General features: G+C 42.5%; 1 protein-coding gene across 10 annotated transcripts in view; it reads right to left on the bottom strand.

The window, feature by feature from the left end:
* Positions 1-982: 982 nt before the first annotated feature.
* Positions 983-20,646, bottom strand: part of ASB8 (ankyrin repeat and SOCS box containing 8) — a 32,059-nt gene continuing 12,395 nt past the window's right edge. Inside the window, exons 1-5 of one of the 10 annotated variants that reach the window (XM_077870301.1) lie at positions 9,136-9,278; positions 6,864-7,048; positions 6,299-6,462; positions 4,765-4,869; positions 983-2,923 (exon numbers count right to left, since the gene is read on the bottom strand). In XM_077870301.1, coding sequence (XP_077726427.1) covers positions 2,291-2,923; positions 4,765-4,869; positions 6,299-6,427 — 867 coding nt within the window. In that variant the 5' untranslated portion in view covers positions 6,428-6,462; positions 6,864-7,048; positions 9,136-9,278 and the 3' untranslated portion in view covers positions 983-2,290. Of the gene's footprint in view, positions 2,924-4,764; positions 4,870-6,298; positions 6,463-6,863; positions 7,063-9,135; positions 9,294-20,646 lie in introns of those variants that run through there. The other 9 variants (XM_077870298.1, XM_077870300.1, XM_077870302.1 and 6 more) reach the window with 9 other exon arrangements.

Below are 20,646 nucleotides of genomic sequence, written 5' to 3'. Positions count from 1 at the left end.
CTGGGAAAATGCAGCCCATACGATCACCCCATGTACCTCTCTCCACCTCATGGCTTTTGTCCCCCCACAGCATCTCTTGGCTATGAACATAGGGATCTAGAACATCATCGTACACTGGTCCTTACCCTCATTCCACACCAGTCCCTCCTGTATCCTCCATAGCCATAGGACGTGCCAGGCTCTCTTTTAAGCATGAAGTTGTGTTTCACCTTCTGATCATATGCTCATGACCTGAGGGTGCTTTTTTTCCAGCCATCCTATGAGCTCTACTCCTCTTCTGACAACCTAGGGTTCTTTCTTCTCAACTCTTCCCCCGTACTCCTTCCTAGATGAAAGGCAGACTCCATTTGTGAGGAGCCATGCACATTTTGAAAGCCTGGGAAAGGGACCCCCAGACCAGGACCTGGTTTGGTGGGTTGGCTGAAATATGGCTTTAGAGAGTTGTTGGTTCCTATTCAGCTCAATTTATTTTCTGTGCCATAACAACAGCTTCCTCCTCCTCATTAGCCATGTGACTGCATCATGCAGTTGGTCTTCAGGAACCATCTAAACTGATAGGATGGTGCCCTGTTGATGCCGGGTTTAAGCTTAGTTTCCAAAAACCAGACCTGTCACTTGTCACAAGCACACATACTCCCCCCAACCCGGTTTCCTCATTTGCTTGACGAAGCAGGGAGAGGTTCAAGGTTTCACCAGTGGTGGAGGAAGGATTATCTCTAGTACGCTGCTTTTGCTCTGTATTACCTCTGTACTGTGCAAACGGTTCTGAACAGGAACTGAGGCGGCTTGTCAGAATCCAGAATTAAAGCAGCCAGATGTTCTTTGGGCAGTTCTTTAAGGGGAAGAGAAATCACAATAAATATCAAGCACTGTTTGTCACGGCATCCTCAGACCAGCTAATGAGGAGGGTGATGGCAGCCCCGCTCCAGAGTGATGGACAATGGGACTCCCAGTGATTAAATAACATGGAGAGAAGCAGGAATAGTAGAAATTGCCAAAATTGCTTTTAGAAGTGTTTATTTCTCTTTTTTCAAGTGAGCAAAAAAAATAAAAGAAAAAAAATAAAAGAAAAAACAAAAAAACTCTAGCAACAGCAAAAGGGCAAAAGCAGACATAGTTTTTCAAATTAGCTGTGTCAGCAGATTCCAATCATTTTTATTTGTAGTTTCCAATCAGTTAAAAAAAAAAAAAAAGGTTTTTCAAAATTGCATCTGGGTCATCCAAGATCAGTAACGACTTGATCTAGTTTAGGACCATGAAAAGGAAGAGTACTGTTGGCTAAGTATGGGTCCCTAAAGCAGCTCTGTGGTGAGTAGGCGGGCCATCGCAAAAGCAGCTCTTACAGAGCTTGTCCCCCGCACCCTCCGCTCCCCTGACATCTTGTATAGATCAGTAAAAAGCAAACTTTCCAAAACAACTGAAAGGAAAGTAACTCCCAACTCTTAGGAGAGTGAGCTGCCTACAAGGAAATGAAGAAGACCCATGGGAAGAGGCAGCCCAGCCCATCGTCTCCTGCTGGCGTAAAACACCTTCACCGAAGGTGCTCAAACACCTGCCAAGCCCGATGGAGCAAACTGGCTTTCACCAAGAGAAAGAACTGCGTTAGGATAAAAGTTCTGAGGACACGGAGTTCTTAGGACTGCTTGGACCTCTCTTCTACCATGTGGAAAGCAGCAAGACAATGCTATTGCTGAGCTACCGTAAGCCTCAGGCACACCCATGGAAAAGAGGCCAAAGGTACAGGTTCCTCTGATGGTGAGCGAGGGGCAGTCCCCTCCGGTCGCTCCGTGCCGTGGCCGCACCTTAGGGCATCATCCAGCCCAACTGTGAGTCTGCACATCCTGTGAGGTTGGAGGATCTTCATCTTTGGCTGGGATGTTTGAAACTTCTTCATGGACCAGTTACAATGCTTCTGGAGGGATGCTTCTGAAATGTTAATCATGTTCCCGAAGGAAAGCTAAACACACATTCTTGAAATACTTTTCATCTTCCTAGAGTTTAGTTGCACTTTTTCCCTATAGGGGAGGGGGGAGGCCTCTCCATTTGCAGGGTGCAATATAAAAAGCCAAGTAAGCAATAAACAGAAAACAAAAGTGAGGGATTTTTTTGTTTGGTTGCTTGGTTTAGGGAGGGGAGATGGTGTGGAGGTTACTGTTGTGACACGTTGCCTCTAAATACAAACCACACAACAGGAACGACTGCTTTTCCTGTTTTCCAAGACAAAGAGTGTACTGCAGGGAAACACCTCGGCCGGAGTTGCCTGCGTGACGGTGCAAATGTCTCCTCCAGCCTATTCCACAAGTAACAGGTATTCCTTCAGAGAAGCTGGCAGTGGGAGGCCCTTGACTGCATCTGGCAGATACTGGAGTCCTAAACTCCGGCGCACAGCATAGCGAGAGAGTGTTTTTAGAGTTCCTGGGGCTGAGCACAGAACAGTCAGTTTTTCACACAGCTGCTGGTCTCTGGCTACTTCGCGGGGCATGGTGCCATTCTTCCTTAATTCAAAGTGTCCAACAGCTCTGTGGAGGAGCTCAAAGCAAGAGTCTTCCTTCTCTGTTCCGAGTCCCCTAACTAACAGAGCCACCAGGCGGGAGATGGGCGTCTGGCCTTTTAGGTTGATGACTCTGACCTCTGCACCATAATCAAGAAGGATGCTAACGCTCTCGAGATTTCCCTTCATGGCGGCCCAGCTGAGCGGGGTATCATTGTTATAATCCAGGGCATTGACAGAGGCCCCGCTCTCTAGCAGGGCCCGCACACACTCGGCATTGTTCTTAAAGGCTGCCCAGTGAAGTGGGGTGTCTCGGTTGCCATCCAGTGCATTGGGGTTTGCTCCATACTCCAAGAGGACCTCCACACAAGCCTCATCTTTCTCAGCTGCATAGTGGAGGGCTGTTCGGTTGTAACCATCCAGGGCATTCACCTGTAAAGAGGGAGGAACTACGTTACAGTAGCTAGACTGCTGACAGGAAGATGGGCGGGCAAAAGCTTGCGTGTATCAGTCCACTACCTTTGCTATGTCCTGTTCTGAATATGAGAATCAACAAGCAATTCCCAAGGAGTCTTGGTGATCAAGAGGAGATATGACAAGAACTTAGGAACAAATAGGGAGAGAATGGTCTCAAAACAACCAGCACTCTATTCTGGGCATTGACTAGGTGGCCTGCATTATTTAGGCTTTTGCTCTGTTCTTGTTTATTATTCACTAGGATCCCTACCATGGGGTAAGGGGTAAAGAAAGAGATGAGGTCTAAAACCTTGTAACTACTCTGGAAGACATTTATTGGAAAGTATACATTTATTGGAAAGTAGCTTGAATATATTAGCCAGAGTAAAGGCTTTAGATTATTTTGCTTATCCCATCTCACTCTATCCTGTGGATAATGGCAATCACACTGAAAAATGAGGCCAAACTCTGCCCACGTAGCGTTGCTGTGCTCTGTAGCCATACAGAGCAGCTCAAATTGTTAATCCAATCAGCTCCCTTGCAAAAATATGCTGTGCAGTCACAAGAGAACTTCGATAAAAGCATCTGAAGGGAAGAGCACAGATCTTCCAATGCTGGAAGAGCAGCTGACTTGCTAAAAATCAACATTACTTTTAATTTTTGAAGGCTACAAAGACTTCAAAACCCAAATTTATACTATCTTCCCCTAAAAGTGCAATAAAAATACAATGAAATATTTAACTGAGTTTAACTTTCTATTTAGCTAAAAACTTTTCTCCCCCAGGAGATTTTCATCATTGACATTAGTCACTGGCTTTCATTTCAGGGCCACTCACAAGAGTGATGGAATAGATAACGACAAGCAGAGAACAGCATGGCTGTGTGGAGATGATGGCCCCTTAGGCTAACTGACCAATATTTGGGGCCTGAACACCAGCTTCATGGCACGTCTGATTCCAATTAGCGCCTCAGCACATGCAACTTCCTGATTGCTTGCAAATAGTTAAAACTGCTTATTTATTTATTAAACAAGTGCTGACTTAGCAATTACTACATGCTGGTGTACTACGTACTTGACAATCTTGTGAAGAAGGGATCATTATCACCCTCGTTTTACAGATGGGGAAACCGAGGCAAAGAAAAATTAAGTAACGTGTTCAAAGTCACACAGCTGGAAGTGACAGAGCTGGGATTCAAATCCATGAAGTCTGGCTCCCGAGTCCATTCTTTTAATCATTCATTACACTAAGCTGCTTCTTGCTAATGCCAATATAAATTAACCCATGTCTCTTATTTTAAGATACATTAAAAAGAAGATAGGAACAAGATACAATAAATGGAAAATAATTAGTGGGCAGATAGCACAAGTAGCTCAGCCCTGAGGAATGGGTTACCTAATGATATTCATCTCCCAGTTACAGTGGTATTAGAAGTTCGTGTCTGGTAGCAGGTGTCAATGGTTTAGATTTAATCTAAAACCTCAAGTGAGGGGCCTCTGTACTTAGAGCTCCTGGACAGTCAAGAGGCAACAGGAGGACTGAATGGAAATGTAAACAACCCCAGAAGGAAGACTGGGAGAGAAAGGGGAGATAAAACCCCCTCTTCTGGAGCCACAGGCAACTTAAGAAAGAAAGGCAAAGCAATGAAATCCTTTGGATCACAGAATATATTTACCGTTACATTTTGCTTTAAAACTGGCTATGCCAATGTGACCGTGGGCCAGAAGATGGGAAGATATGGGAGAAGAGACAAGCTTTAGGAAAATGTGAAGCTCAAGTTTTAGTGGACCATTAATGTGACAGTGGTAAAAACTTTACCTCAGCTCCTTTTTCCAAGAGTAACTCCACACAGTCAGCATCTGACACCATGCAGGCACAGTGCAGTGGCTTCAGTGTGCCATGGGTACAGTTCACATCTGCTCCCTATGGGCAGAAGGAAACTCCAGTCAGTGTGCTCAGCTCTGGCTCGCTGAGTGGGACGAGACTCAGAAGTGGGTCCAGGGTAGAAGAGGGTTGTAGCTCTGACTGTACTATAAACATGCTACTGGTCCCAGTTTCTCTTCCTGTGTATTAAATAATATCCAAACCAAGAGAATACTCTGAAGATGAATGAAAGGAACTAGATCAAGTTATTAAGTTTTTCCACAAGGTAACTTGGTCATCTAGACACCGCTGAGGACCTATAGCCTCAAGTGTAAAAGCAATGGAAAACTTAGCATCGGGCAGGAAAGCTGGAAAAGCAATCCACTCTCCATGGCCACCATGCTCTGAAAAGGTCAGGAAAGGGAGTCTGTCACACTGAAGCCAGAACCTGGCATGTTCCTTTTGCCATTCAACAGATGAACATCATTAATAGTGAGGTCATCTTAACGTTATCTTTTTGTTTATAAACATCTTCAAAGTAGCCTCTTAGCTTCTGCATTCTCTGCCACCTAGGCCCTGCTGGTACTTCTGTTTCAAATCTGATGAAAGGAGATGGGGATCCTAGGGGCAGACCAAAGTCGCTGAATGACTCAGCAGCAGAGCTAGAATTAGAATGTGACAAACTTCCTACTGCTGGATCCTCTGGTACCGCTTTTGTGGAGAACAAGTTAACGCTGTATGACTATTTCTTCTCAAAGCTGCACCACCCAACTCTGCAGCAGCTAAAGAGCTCCAGGCTGTAAATAAGGATTCTACAGTTGTTGAAAGAATGTACAAAGGTAACCACCTGGATACATTTTCTAGCGAGCAAAAAATTACCCTGTAACTTCTCAATAGGAATAATAGTCAGAAAAAAGTATCAAAGACCAAAGACTGTCTAGGATACTAGTCATGTAACAATTGTTGCATAGCAGTGGTTAGATACCTTAAGATGTTTTCTTAAGTCAAAAATTACCATGCACTTTAGGGGTTGACATTCCTTACAGAACTCCAAGTGGTAGCTGCTGTCAAGATGGATGGCAAGTGATATCTCTCTGTGTAATTATTATAAACCACAAGGATCTGAAAACCACTTCTGCTTTGCTCGTCTCCTTCCTCCCTTAGTAAAACATGTGTAGAAGACTTTGAGCTTGCTGGATCCCATATGTAACACATCCAGAGAGACATTTTACAAAGACTGTGAGACTAGGGTTATCTAGAACATCTTTCCTGAGGAAAATATCAGATGCACAAAGTGAAAGGGAGAAGGAAAGAGAAGCAAAACACAAGGAAATGTACTTTCATGGTCAAGTTAATACATGTGAGAGGACCGTAAAAACTTGTAATCTTGTGGTGAGTCAATGCTACAAATCTGTAATCTATTATGATTCCCCCAGGAACTGTCCCCCTTCACCTCCCACAGGACTCCCCGTCAATCCAGCACACTCACCCCTCTGATGAGGTCCTCTACATTATCATGTGGGAAGGAACGAATGGCAGCGATTGTTCGGATTAAGCGCTCTGAGAGAGAGTATTTGCTCTGAATGCTCTGCATAATATACCACATACTGGAACTCATCAAGGCTCAGAGTATGTTCACATGCTCCAAACTGCCTGAAACAAAGAAGTTTTAGGCATACACAATATCACTGAGCAAACCTGTCCCTGGGATTAGGAGTTCTCTGAGGCCTTCCCAACTTTTACTAGTAGATTTCAAACAGATCAATGATTAATTAATATTTTTTATTAATCATAAAGAAATAGATCATAATAGTTGCCTAGGGAGCTGGGTAAACCAGATGAAAATGCTCTGACCCTCGGCACTTCAATGCTACTCTCTGAACTAGTCCCCAAGAGGCCCCAAGACCCTCACTGAGCTCTGTGTAGTTTAAAAAAAGACCAGGCAAGGAAGGGGATTTTTTTTTTTTTTTTTTTTTTAAGGCTGAGGATGCCACACACACTCTTTTCCTCCTCTGATTCTGTGGTCTTTCCTATCAGCATCACCTTTAGCTTACTTGTTATATTTGGCCCTGCAGTATAGTTATTTTCATACCGCTTCTCCTCTAAATTGTAATCAATTAGAAGGCAAGGTCTCTGTCTTCTATTTTTTTGTCCATGGAAGGCCAGCCAGAGTCTCACAAAAAGTAGGTATTTCACAAAGACTGGTCGATTGACCAAAGGCTATAGAAGTGATTGATACCTGTGTAAAGAGAGGGAAAAGGCTATGGAACAAATATATCTATGTTAACAACAACGAGGCATCTGTGAAACAGTTTAAAATGTCTTCAACAAAGAAAAAAAAAGGAAAATATTTGAGGTGATATTCTAAAACAAAAATGTCAAAACTCACGTATATAAAAGTAGAAAAAAAATTGCAGTTGATATCAATGACATATGCTTGTGGTTGTAGGAAAACAAGAAGATTTAAGAGTGCAAAATGAACTAAAAATTTTAATAATTGGCTGTTCAAGACAGCTGAGAAATAGATTTGGGCAAATATATGTTCAAGCCACAATTTGACAGTGAGTTCTAGCATTCAAGAAGAAAATAACGCAAAACACTTAAATTTAACTGATAAAAGTTTTGGCTGTATAAGAGCCATATACTAGTTGGGGAACATTTAAAATTCTAGCAAACAAGGTGGAACATTTCCATGAAAAAACATATATCAAAAACTGCAGAAAAAATACAGTATGCAGTATCAGCTTTCTAGACAGAACTGCTTAGGAATACGTGTTCTTATTGAACTATACGTTCCTTGAGGGTAAATATAGTGTTATTTTCAATAGTTCCTGGCACATAGCAGGTTCTCAATATTTGTTGAATGTAAAGATTACTTTAGATTCTAAAAACCCAAGACTTGCAAAATTACATATGTTACGCATATGGTGACTACTAAGGTAAAAAACCCAAAGTTATTTTAGTCCTTTCACACTACATAATTTTTGCTTTCCATAATGGAGTAGCCCCTTACGAATTATGTAATATAAGTTTGAATAGTTCCTATTTTGCGAATCAGTAGCCATTTGTCTGTTTAAGCTATCAAAGATTCATACTGGGCATTCTTCTCCCCTACGTATTAATTATTATTATTATTATTATCATCATCATCATTTTTTTTTTTTAAGATTTTATTTTATTTATTCATAGAGACAGAGAGAGAGAGGCAGAGACACAGGCAGAGGGAGAAGCAGGCTCCAAGCAGGGAGCCCGACGCGGGACTCCTCCTCGATCCCGGGTCTCCAAGGTCACGGGGCTCGTCCGGGGTCTTCAGGGTCGCGCCCTTTAGGCTGAAGGCGGCGCTAAACCGCTGAGCCCCGGGGCTGCCGCCCCTACGTTATTATGAATGAATAACCTTATGCACTTATTTATAGGTCTCTCTGAAATTTTCTAGATAGTTTAGACTTGACATATGTTTGAATCTAACAGCTTAAATGCAGAGACAAGGGTCTGTATCTTATACTTCTTTGTTGCAAGGAAAAAGCAGGAAAAAAAAGCAGAGGTGCGTTTGCGCCAGAGATTCCAAGGACGGGGGCAGAAGACAGACATCTAAAGTGGAAGGCCCAGCCTGAACTGGTTCTGCTAACCACTTAGGCGCCACGATAACCTTGAAGACACTAAACCCCGCAATCATTTTCGGGGCACTCTTGGGACTCCCGGCTTCCAAGTCCTAACTGGGGACAGGGCCGGCGGTTCTGTGCTGCTGCGTCCAAGCAGAGCGCACGTGGGGAAGGGCCACGGCAGTGTACACTCGACCCATCTCCTGACAGCAGCCCCGCGCCCTCTGACCCCGAGGGGCCCCTTGCCTCCGCTGGAGCCGAAACCGCCCCCCCCCCCCGCATTTCACTTCGGATCCAGAGAAAACACCAAGGGGTCCTCTATGGCAAAGCGGGAGAGGGGCGACACTGACAGTTCCGGCGCTAGTGAGGTGCCACCGCGCGCCCAGGCCGGGAGACCCTCCGCGCAGCCGCGGGCGCCCCGACCCCGCCGCACCTGCCACGTCCGGCCGAGGCAAGGCGCCGCAGGGCAAGGGCACGAAGCGCGAGGACGTGCGGCGTCGCTTCCCGCAAGGGATGCGCAAAGCTCGCAGCAAAGCCTGCGGCGTCCCGGGGCCGGCGGCGAGAGACGCGGTCGCGCGAGGGACGCCGGCGGAGCCCCCGCCCCGACTCCCCAAGGCCGGGGGCCGTCTCTGCCTCGAAGGCTAACGAAACCCGAGCTGGGAGCGGAGGAGGAGTTCCTGGGCGTAGCGCCACGGGCCCGCACTCCCGCAGCCGCGGACGCACTCACCGGACCTCGGGCGCTGAGCCGGGCGGGGAAAGCCGCTGTCAAGGGGGGACCCGGAAGCAGAAGCCGCGTCTCCGGCGGGCCCCTCTGTCCACAGGATGTGAAAGGCGACGGGGAGGGGTGCCCGCGCGCCGACCAATGGCTGCGGGCGGCGCGCGCCTGCGCAGACTCGTGAGGCGGCCTGCGCCCTCCCCGGGTAGAGGTAACAGGTGATTTTCCGGGCCCGCCGGGAGGGTTGCGCGCAGGCGCAGTGCGGTGCTGTCGGCCGCCGCCGGGCGCTCGGGTCCGCGGCTACTGGGCGGGTGGTGGGGGCGGCGCCTGCGTGGAGCGGGCTCGTAGCGGGCCCTCCCTGCCCTCCGCTGCCCCGCGCTGCCCCGCGCTGCCTGCCGCTGAGCGGGGGCCGGAGCAGCTCAGTTCTCCGCGGCCAAACCCGCTGTCCTGGCTCAGTAGCGGGGAGACCGGGCGGGCAGTAGCGGGTCACAGGCTCGGAACGCTCGCCTGCTCTTCCGCACCCGCCGGCCACGGCCACGCCCCCCCCCCCCCCCCCCAGCTGTGCCGCAGAAACCACCGAGGGGAGGAGTCGCCTACCTGCGGGAGACCGAAAAGGACGGAGGCTGCACCCTCCTCCGCCGTGAGGGGAGCCCACACCTGTCGGCGAGGTGCCTTCCCCGCAGAGCCGCCGCCGCCGCCGCGAGAGGCGCAGCCTGTGGCCCGCCCGGCCGCGCCCCTCACCTGCTCCCCAGAGCGCGTCCTAAGCCCCGTAATCGAAGGAGTTTAGCGTAAAGCAGGGCCCGGACGGTGATGAAGGTCACCGAGGGGATGATGAACTGGAAGAGCTCATGCCTTGTCTGCGGACTTCAAGCACCCTTGCCTTGCGGGGATGCGGCCTCCACCCCCTGCCACTCTGCTAGGGCGAGGTCGTCCGGTTTTCTCCAGAGAAGCTGGAGTCCAGATTTTGAGAGGAGCGAATCCTCCCCGATTGCAAATATGGGCAACGCCTTTTAAAAAGAACCATTTTGAAAGCAGGCGACAGTCAGCCCGTGAGCCACCAATTCCATACTCTGGATTAAAGGCTGCTTTGGTCATTGGTGGTTCTACGGGAAGAAGGGCTTAGGGTTGACTGGAAGCTGCAGCTACCCATTAACTACAGCGCTTTTAATTCATAGATTTGTTTAGAAGATGTTGAAGGAATCTGAACAGTATGTGGAGGCTAGACCCCAACCCCCCCCCCCCCCACACACACACACACACACAACTACTGTAAGGCATTTGATCAAATTCAGTGAATGGAAACAGTTTGATTCTGTACCCATTGCTTCTAAACCAGAAATCTGTATTATTCTCTAGGGCCCTAGAGAGTGTTAAACCTTCAAACACAAGGGCAAGAGATACCGGTGTTGGTGCTGATCCACAAGTTCATCCTGTTAACCTAAGTCCTTCCTGGCCACCAGCAGGGAAGATCATAGATAAAATCAAGGCACTACGTGTCTTGTCAGACCTAACCTTGTTTCAGTCAGTACCTCTCAAACTCCCATCCCCGTGTCTAGAACTGTCTGACTCCTATTCATACACCAATGGTAATATTCTCCCTAGAATCCCCCTTGAATCCTACTTGGCTGGGGGAATTAATGAGGTGAGAGGCAGATGTGTAATAATTCCACTGCACGATGCAGTGGTCCAAGGTGTGTTAGCTCTCCCTCTCTCTCTAGGCCCAGTAAGGTGATGCTTTGCTTGGCACCACCCATAGCTTTCTCTAAGTGGAGCACAAGCTTCAGACAGTTGACCTATTGAAGGGTTGATGACTGCCTCTATGGCCTTCATTTTATTAAGTCTAGTACTACTTGTGTTGGAAAACCCACTGCACAAAAGAAGGAGGTCCCCACGTGGACACAGCAGAAATGATAGGGTCAGAAGATGCAACGTGTGCAAGTAGTGCACCCGAGTTTCCCTGCCTTGGCAGCTTTTATTTAAAAGAGTCGTATGCCACTCAGGTGGAGAGAGAAACCAGAGTACAGAAGTACAGAAGACCTAACTTTTGTTCTGGCTTTGAGATTGACAGTTACTTCATCCCATTTCTTTGGGCATCAGTGTTCTCATTTGTAAAGAGAGCATTGGCTGAAATAACCTCTGAATATCCTTCTATTTCTATAATTCTGAATCTGTGTGATTCTTGCTTCTAAAATTTTTTACTCTCTTGTCAGATAAGAACAGCTTTGTGGCTATTATAATACTACTACATTAATGGGACCTGTGAGGGCTTAATTAGAAGATGCCAAAGTCGACATAGTTTCCATTCCATTTTTGCTTCCTCTGGTGCTTCCTTTCTAAAGCAGGTTAAAGACAGTGCTGATTCCAAACTTCAGCTTTTAAATGTTATTTGTGTTACATAAATGTTCAAGCATACTAAAAAACACTAGAGAGAATAGTATCGATGAACTATCTGTCATCCATATTTAACATATTAACATTTTGTCGAACATTTTAAAAATCCATTTTTTCTTTGTTGTTCTTTACAGCTTTAGGGTTTCCTAATAAACTATTCAGACAATACCCACAGTTCCCACGGTTTGGGAGGGAAATTTTTGACATCCTGTATGTTTTCTAAAAACTTGAGCTATCTCGTGTTTATGTATTCATTTATTCCTTGAAAAAACTGTGAATTTTTCCCCGGGTTGTCATGTTTCTCAAAAGTTCTTGATTGGTAAATAATAGGGTGTATAAATTCTGGCAAACTCCCAGCATCTTATAAATATAGAATGAGACTCCCATAGGCCATCTATGCAGATGATTTCATAGTGTCTGAGGATCCACTGCACAACCAAAGGAGTTTTCAGATCCATTCATTCATACATTTATCAAACATTTACTAGCACTTTGTTCCAGGCCCTGTGCTCACAATGCAGGGAAGACAGTGATGGAGAAACACATTCTCTTATTACCAAAGGTTGGAGATGGATTTGCAAACAGTCAGTTGCAATTCAGGATAATTATTTCAACAAAGTTTTTAACATTCAAAGTCAATGTTGAAGAACAGTTGTACTTCACAGTGAGATGGAGAGAATATAGAGAGGAAGGGTCTGTGAAGAGGTTTCTTGAGGAGCAATTTGTTTGTGCTCTTCAGTTCCCACTCCCTTCCCACCCAAAGGGAGAGTTAGTGATGGTGCTGCATCCCTGTCCTCCAGCCCAGAGAGGGCCTTCTCTGGGACCAGGAAGGTTGGCAATTGTTTCCCATAGTTGTAAAACACAGAGAACTGCACCAGCACTTGCCTATAATTTAAAGGCAGTAGCTACAAACAGAGGTGAATGCATTGGGATCTGCCACATTCACAGAGTTGATAGGGATGACAAATGTGTAAATGTTTCCCAGGACCAGATGTGGGCCATACGGAAGACAGTCAGCGTGGCATTGCCTTTGGTTTATTCATATGGCTGTCTAGAGGTGTGGAGGGACTTGGGGACCAGAAGCTAGGGATGAACAAACATAGGAATCCTGGAATACACAGAGATTGTCATCTATTTAGGCCAAAAGGACTGAAGTGAGAGGTCTCTGATGATAGGATCTCCAAAGAACCTTTAAAAGCACCCAACAAGAAAAAGTCAACTTAAATCATCTGCCAGACCCGGGTAGTACAGATCTATCATATCTCTTAGCTGCCCTGCTTCCCACTTTTACACAGCAGGTCAAACAGCAGTTAGCTAGTTGGGGGAGGAGGTAAGGAGAAAGCTGAAGGCAGGCAACTGCCAGTCACAAGGGGCCTTACGTGGGGCAGACAAGCGAGAGGAGGAGAAGCCTTAAACTAGTGCCTTAGAATGAAGACTGAAGTATTTGATTAACATCCTGGACTGGAAACATTCTAATTACCAAATCAAGACTCTCTTGACTTAAAGTGACTAACATAAAGGACTGTCAGTTATCAAACAATGAACCGAAAGGTCAGGAAATCTGCCCAATTTTCCACTCAGGAAAAATTGCAGGGGAAGATCATCCCCTCCATATTTTTATATTAAAAAATATGTTTTTTAAGTAGGCTCCATACCCAGCATGGAAACCAACGTGGGGCTTGAACTAATGACCTTGAGATTGAGATCTGAGCTGAAAAGAGTTGGACACTTAACTGACTGAGCCACCCAAGTGTCCCCTGCCAAATTTTAAAAGACAGTAAAAGCCAAAAAACAAAATGGTATTTTGATCACATCCCATGAATTTTGCATTCAACATTCCAGCTCCATCTGTATACATTTTAGTTTGTTATTTGTGATCTTCGTGCTTTGATTGTAAGTTGTTTTTTGCTTGTTTTACATATATTTTGTTTCTCATAAGACTTTTAGGGTCATTATTTTTTCTTCTCTCCCCTGCTAATTCCAGTTCTGCTCTCAAGAAGTGTTCATTAGATGGTGTTGACTGACAGTAAAACTAGTGTTCCTATTTTCAGACCTTGGCACAAACTGGAGCTAGAAATTTGATAATGATGTTTTGCTTGTAGTGATTGCTGCCATCACCGTTCAACACGTATTAGTGTCCAGGATCCAGGTAGATGCCAGTTAGCTGACCCAGGTTACAGACCTGGGTGTCTTGCTTTTTGAGCTTTGGGTCTACCTCACAGCCACAGGCTTTTGTGCAACTCTTTTGGAGTGGAAGAACTCCTTTCTTCACCTGCTGGCGTCAAACCCTTTCCTGATTCTGAGTGCAGTCCTCTAGAGTGACCATGTACTGGAGGAGAGGAATGCTGTCTTGCAACCTCTGTAGGTCGTAACCGAAGCCTTTCACAACAGTTGTCTGGCTTCAGGCCAGAACTTATCCATTACTCTTCTGTCTAAAAAGGACTCATCTTTCTTCAGGGGCCACTTAGCTAATGTTGATGCAAATTTTTCCTGACACCCTTCCTAGAGGAAGATGCCTTAAGGAAGAAGCGATTCCTCCCAAATGAGTTCTTTTGTCACCAAAGAGGGAGGAAAGAACCAAAAGTAAGTTTGTGATACCCTAAGAGGAAAGGAGAGAGAGGGGATCAGTCAAAATTAACAAAATAGGGTGAAAAAATAGGATCTAAGTGTCAGACTAGTTAGGAAAATTAGCTTTGCTTCTTTAATATGTGTATTTTCTCTTTGAATTTCTTCAATTTTTAGTTATTGTTTATTGTATATCCCTTATTTTAGAAACAACATAATATGCAAACACCTTAGGGACCAAGTTTCCAGTTCTGATAGTTCTAGTTACTCTGCCTAAGCAAGTTACATTATCTGTCTCAGTTTATTGATCTGTACAACAGGATGAGAGTAGCAACACTTATCCTAAGAGCTAATTTCATAAAACTTAGATCACATTGGTGAAAAGTGGTTTTGTAAGCTATATAAATGCTGGTTCTTATCTATGTCATCCTTGTATTATTTTGTATTTTCTAATCCTCCTAGTTTCACTGCAAGCACCTCTAAGACAGAGATTTAGATTTCCTGCACTCCCCCCCAGCCCCCGCCGTAGCACAGTTCCAAACATACACCAGGTATTAGATACATGCAAACAGAATTGAACTAAAGTGAACTGACCTCTCAAAGACGGGAATAGTGGAATGCCTCTATGTACTATTGGTCTTTGACCCTGAGAAAGAAGTCAGAAATTGCATTTAAAAGGAAATTTGAAAAGGAGCTTTGGAAATAGAGCAAAGGAAAAAAAAAAAGTTCAGAGAAATATAAGCCTCTTGAAACTTTTTATACACTTAAACTTTGTCCTGGAGAAAGTAGTTCAGCAGAGAAAAGAACAGCATTAATGTGCAGCAGGGGTAGTCTCCCAAGATGTGTCATCAGGATTAAACAAGGACTTCTTTCAGAAACTGCTCAAAGGCAGACATGCTCCCAATATTCAAACTCTATTCTTTTCTTTTTCCTTTTAACTTTCCCCGAGGCACAGGGAAATCTATGAATCGCTATTTTTTGAAAACTAGCTTTTCATCAATATTTTATTGTTTTTTGGCCTTATAGGTTACCAATATTTTCCACTATCAGAACAATTTTAACAAATTTTGAGTCTTTGTAGAGAAAGAATGCCTAAGGGATTTTGTGGGGGGAGGGATGCAGTAAAAATACAAATAAAAATGTTAATGATAATATTTAAATTATATATACATAGATACTATTTTTCCAAGAATGTGGGCAGTTACAGCTAAATCATCTAGCAAACCAAGACTGGAATAGACAAACTATAGCAGGAAGGATTTTAAGATTGTTCAAGGAAGGGAAATTAACAGAGGAAGTGCTCACTTGTCTGGTACCATTGAGTGGTTTAGACTGATCTGGAGAGTTCTACTAGCAAGGAATGATTGGATTCTCTGAATCAATTTCAGGGATTTAAGCTTACTGTTAATTTCAGGATTTTGTGCTCCCTTGAGGTCCATGCTACTTCTAGTAGGAGTAGGTCTCCCCCTAGAGGGGAAATGGAAAATTTGTTCCTTAGGCTTCTTGCTTGGAATTCAGTTAACTAGTTCTTTGTTCATTCACCCATCATTCATCCATTCATTCAATAAATACTTATTAAATTATATTACTGTGCTGTTCCCTATGATAGATGCTGAAGCTACAGCTGAAAATAAGATCAATGTGGTCCCTGCCTCCAGGAAAACTATAGTTAATGTCAGAAATAAACATTAGGGGATCCCTGGGTGGCGCAGTGGTTTGGCGCCTGCCTTTGGCCCAGGGCACGATCCTGGAGACCCGGGATCGAATCCCATGTCGGGCTCCCTGCGTGGAGCCTGCTTCTCCCTCTGCCTGTGTCTCTGCCTCTCTCTCTCTGTGTGACTATCATAAATAAATAAAAATTAAAAAAAAAAGAAATAAACATTAGATAAAGAATCACACAAATAATCACATTAGTGATAAATTCTATAAAGGAAAAGTATGGAGGATAATATGACAATTCAGTAGAGAGCCTCAATAAGACTGGGAGGTAAAGGAAAATGGCCTTGAGTACGGATTTGGAAAACGAATGGATATAACCAGATCAAAACTGTTTAGGGAGTGGGGAGGGAGTGGGCCCTCCAGCAAATGGACAAGAGTATTCAAAGACTGAGAGGGAAAAAGCTTAGGTAGTTGGAAGAAGAATATGAGGACAGAATAATAAAGAGGCAAAGGGCACAAGTTATGGTTAGAAAGGTACAGATGCTCCAGATCAGCCAAGGTCTGAGTGAACATACTAACGATTCTAAACTTTATCCCAAAAGAATAGGAAGTTATTGATAGGTATTATACAAGTGATATAATCACATCTGTGTTTTTAAAAGATCACTTTGACTTTTTGATGAAGATTGGGTTATAGGAGCAGAGATTAAAATAGGAAAAACAGCAATTAAGTCATCTAGGCAAGAAGTGATAGGGATATAGACTAGGGTGGTGGCCATATAAAGGGAGAGAAGTGAGTGAATTTGAAATATTTTAGATCAGAATTGATCAAAATATTGGCTTGGTGACTGACTACAAACTGAAGGGGGTAGAGTTTCCCAAAAATGACTCTTAGATTTTTACTGTATGCTTCTAGATGAATTGAAGAGCCATTTGCAAAGGTAAGAACTTGTGTGTGTGTGTGTGTGTGTGTGTGTGTGTGTGTGTGTGTGTTGGGGGGAATCTGATCAAAGATCAGTTCATTAAATATTAAGGCTCCTACTAAATGTCAGGCATTGTGTTTAGCACTAGACACTGGAAATTTAAAGTGGAGGCAAAACAGGATTTCTGTCCACAAAAACTTTTGACTAATAAAAGATAATGATAATATTAATGCATCATTTCAACATTATGCAGCTATGCAAGAATAAATGCCATCCAGTAGAATCCCAGAAAAGAGACATCTTAGTACAACCTGGGGGCTCAGAGAAGACCTTTTAAAGAAAATTATAATGACCAAAGTCTTGAAGGATTAGGAGAAGTAAAGAAAGGTAGAATTTTTTTTCTTCAGGGAAAAAAAGGAATTAGATTACTTAGACCAGCCATCTGCTGAGAACAATTAGGGTACTGAATAGATATATTTTTAAATATCTCTAAAAATTATCCAAGATGTTTCAAATAGGATTCTTTAAAGACTTATAATCCCAATTCCACTCTAATGCACAGAAAAAGGACTTCAAAAAATCTTTAGTGAAATAATAGAACATTGAAACCAAAATGTGATAAAGATTACACAAAAGAGAAAGCTACAGATGAATCTCATTCACAAATATCAATGCAAAAATCCTAAATAAAATATTAGCAAATTGAATCAAATAGCATGATATGTCATGACCAAGTGGAAATTGCTTTAGAAGTGCAAAGATGGTTCAATGTTAGAAAATACATTAATATACTTATTAGTATTATTATGTATAAGAAGAGATGTCTTATGATTATCTCCATAGATTCTAGAAAAATATCTAGGAAGACTCAAGATGTATTCCTAACAAAAAATAATTTTCAAAAGAGGGAGAGTATTTTCCTAACATCATAAAGCATCTTGCTTCCCAGTATCTTATTATTTTATGGGAAAACACTGGAGGCATTTTTGCTAATGTTTGAAACAAAACAAGGATGTCCACACTATTACTATAACATCTAACATGGTATTGACGGTATTTGCCACAGCACTGACACAAAAGCAATTAGATATATGAGAATTGCAGAAAATGTAATGGTGTATCTAGAAAATGAAAGCAAAGCAATAGGAAAATTGCTGAAAATAAAAAGATGAATCAGTAAGGTAGCAGGATACAAAAGCAATTTACAGATGTCAGTAGACTTCATACATATAGGGAAGAACCAGTTAGAAAATAATGTAGAAGAGAACATTGTAATCCCATTTGCAATAGCAAATTACAAAGCCCCCAGGAATAAAGTTAATAAGAAATATATAAAAACCAATGAGGAAAGCTTTGTCATATTCCCTGAAAACATAAAACTTGAACAAATGAAAGACATACCTTAAATTAATTTGTAAATTTAATTCCAGTAAAAATTCCAACAAGTTTTTTGTTTGTTTTTTAGTTAAATAGATTTTTTAAAAAAGATTTATTTTTTTTTATTTGAGAGATATAGTGCACACTAGCTCAGGGGTAGGAACAGAGGCAGATTCCCTTCTGAGCAGGGGGCCTAATCAGGGCACCACTCAGGGCTCTCTACACAGGGCTTGATCTCAGGACCCAGGACATCAGACCCCAAGATCACGACCTGAGCTGAAGGCAGATGCTTAAAGTAGTAAAACATATTCAATTCAAGAAAGAAAGAAAGAAAGAAAAAAGAAAAGAAAGAAAAGAAAAGAAAGAAAAAAGAAAAGAAAAGAAAAGAAAAGAAAAGAAAAGAAAAGAAAAGAAAAGAAAAGAAAAGAAAAGAAAAGAAAAGAAGAAAAAGAAATTACATTACATTGAGATAGCATTTCCTACTGTGTTGGCAAAAATCCAAAAGTCTGAGTGCACACTGTTGCCAAATGTCTGGTGAAAGACACATACTGATATGGACCAGTGGAAGTGTAGAATGATACAGCCCCCAAGGTGGGGAATTTGGTACTATCTAGCAAAATTACAAATAGATGCAGTCATCCTTTCGCCCAGCGAGTACATTTTCTAGGAATCTATCCTAAAATACATCTGCACAAATTTGTTATTCACTGTGGCATTATTTTTAGTGGAAAAAGACTATAAATATCCCAAATGCCATTTAGAGAGAGGAACTCAATAGTTAAATAAATTATAGTATATAATAGACATACTCATACCAATATAGGAATATTTCTTTGCATTGCTATAGAATGATTGTCGTAATAATACTATGTGAGGCAAGGTACAGAGCAGCATATGTGGTAGCTACTTCTTGTATAAAATTAAACATTAAAAAATAATTCAGAAACTAATAAAAATGGTTATTTATAGAAGGTGGGGATGGGGAATGAGGATCAAGGGATAGGATAGGAAGAGAGACTCCTCTGAGTATACCAATTTTTGTAGTTTTGAATTTATAATCATATAATTTTACATATTAAAAAAATAAATTAAAAAGGGAAAAAAGAGCAATCCTCCAAACTGAAAACAAATTAAATGAACCTAAGCATGTGATTGGTAACACCACCCAACACACACACAGACAAGATTTATTTCACATGACTTTTGAAACTTCATTCTGTAGTTTTATTGTTAATACCAATACTGGTATCATGAAATATTTTATATATATTATAGGATAAAGCAAGTCAGTTCAATATAAGAGGTGATAAAAATGTAAAATCAAATCAGTTAAAAATTGAGTGTTTAAATTAAATCTGCAAGCTATAGGTATTCTGAAGAAGGCAATAATTTCACTGAAGAATATGAATAAGCTGAATGATGTAGAGCTATGGATGAATCTTTGAATGAGGAATCATAGAAGATTGTTCTTCAGGGGGCCGAGCCTGATGATTCTCCACACAACTTCTGTGAAGCTAATGACATATAATACCCTGACACTGAATATGTAAATTGTTCTTAATTCTGAATATTACACAATTATAGGGGACCAGATGCTTGGAAGGTAGGGAATATCGTCACCTATGAAGAAAACTGTTTCAAGTCACAAACGATTAAAACCCTTTAGGGCTCTTGGGTGGCTCAGTGGGTTAAGTGTATGCCTTAGACTCAGGTCATGATCCCAGATGCCCTGCTCCATGGGGAGCCTGCTTCTCCTTTTCTCTCTGCCTGCCATTCTCCCTGCTTGTGCTGTCTCTGTCAAATACATAAATAGAATCTTAAAAAGCAAACAAAAACCCCTTTAAATATTTTAGCTTCTGACCAAGGGGAATGTGAAGAGAACATTTTTCACAGATGGTTTCCATGTAAAAAAAAAGAAAGAAAGAAAGAGAGGAGAGTATTTAACAAACTACTATCTGGACTGCCTGCAAGCATTAATGTGCATCTGAGTGCAAGACAGTTTTCACAGTATACCTGTTTGGAAAAGAAATGGGGACATGCATTATAGAATTTCACCAGTGTGTTTCATGGAATTTTCAAGAACTCATATTTTCTCTACTTAAAAGAATTAAAGGCCTTTATCTAAAGAGTTATCATTCTCTGAGCATCCAGATTTTCAACTGTTCCGTGGAAATGAAGTTTAAGATTTGGAAGACAAATTTACTCTTGGAAATATTTTATAAAGTTAAATAATTTTTTTTTCTAAAGATTTCATGAGAGAGAGAGAGAGAGAGAGAGAGAGGCAGGGGCACAGGCAGAGGCAGAAGCAGGCTCCACACAAGGAGCCCGACATGGGACTCGTTTGCAACTTTATAAGAATTATTATTATTTTTTTGCTTGGAATAGAAAAAGGAGGAAACTAATTAAAGGAAAACTTTAGACTGCATTATAGAAATGTTACAAAATTATGGACTGTGTTTGTTGGTTTAAATGTCAACTGTGGGAAAATATTCAGACTCAGGGTTTGGGCACTGCTTCGAAGTCCTCTTTTTCAGAGAAACTGATAGCAATCATAGCAGAAAGTGGGCCCACTTACGAATTCCATCTAATCAGACAAGAAATAGTATCA

This window comes from Canis aureus, chromosome 25 (genome assembly GCF_053574225.1).
Source record: "Canis aureus isolate CA01 chromosome 25, VMU_Caureus_v.1.0, whole genome shotgun sequence".
NCBI classification, from domain to species: Eukaryota; Metazoa; Chordata; class Mammalia; order Carnivora; family Canidae; genus Canis; species Canis aureus.
This window is presented reverse-complemented; position numbering and strand designations above follow the sequence as displayed.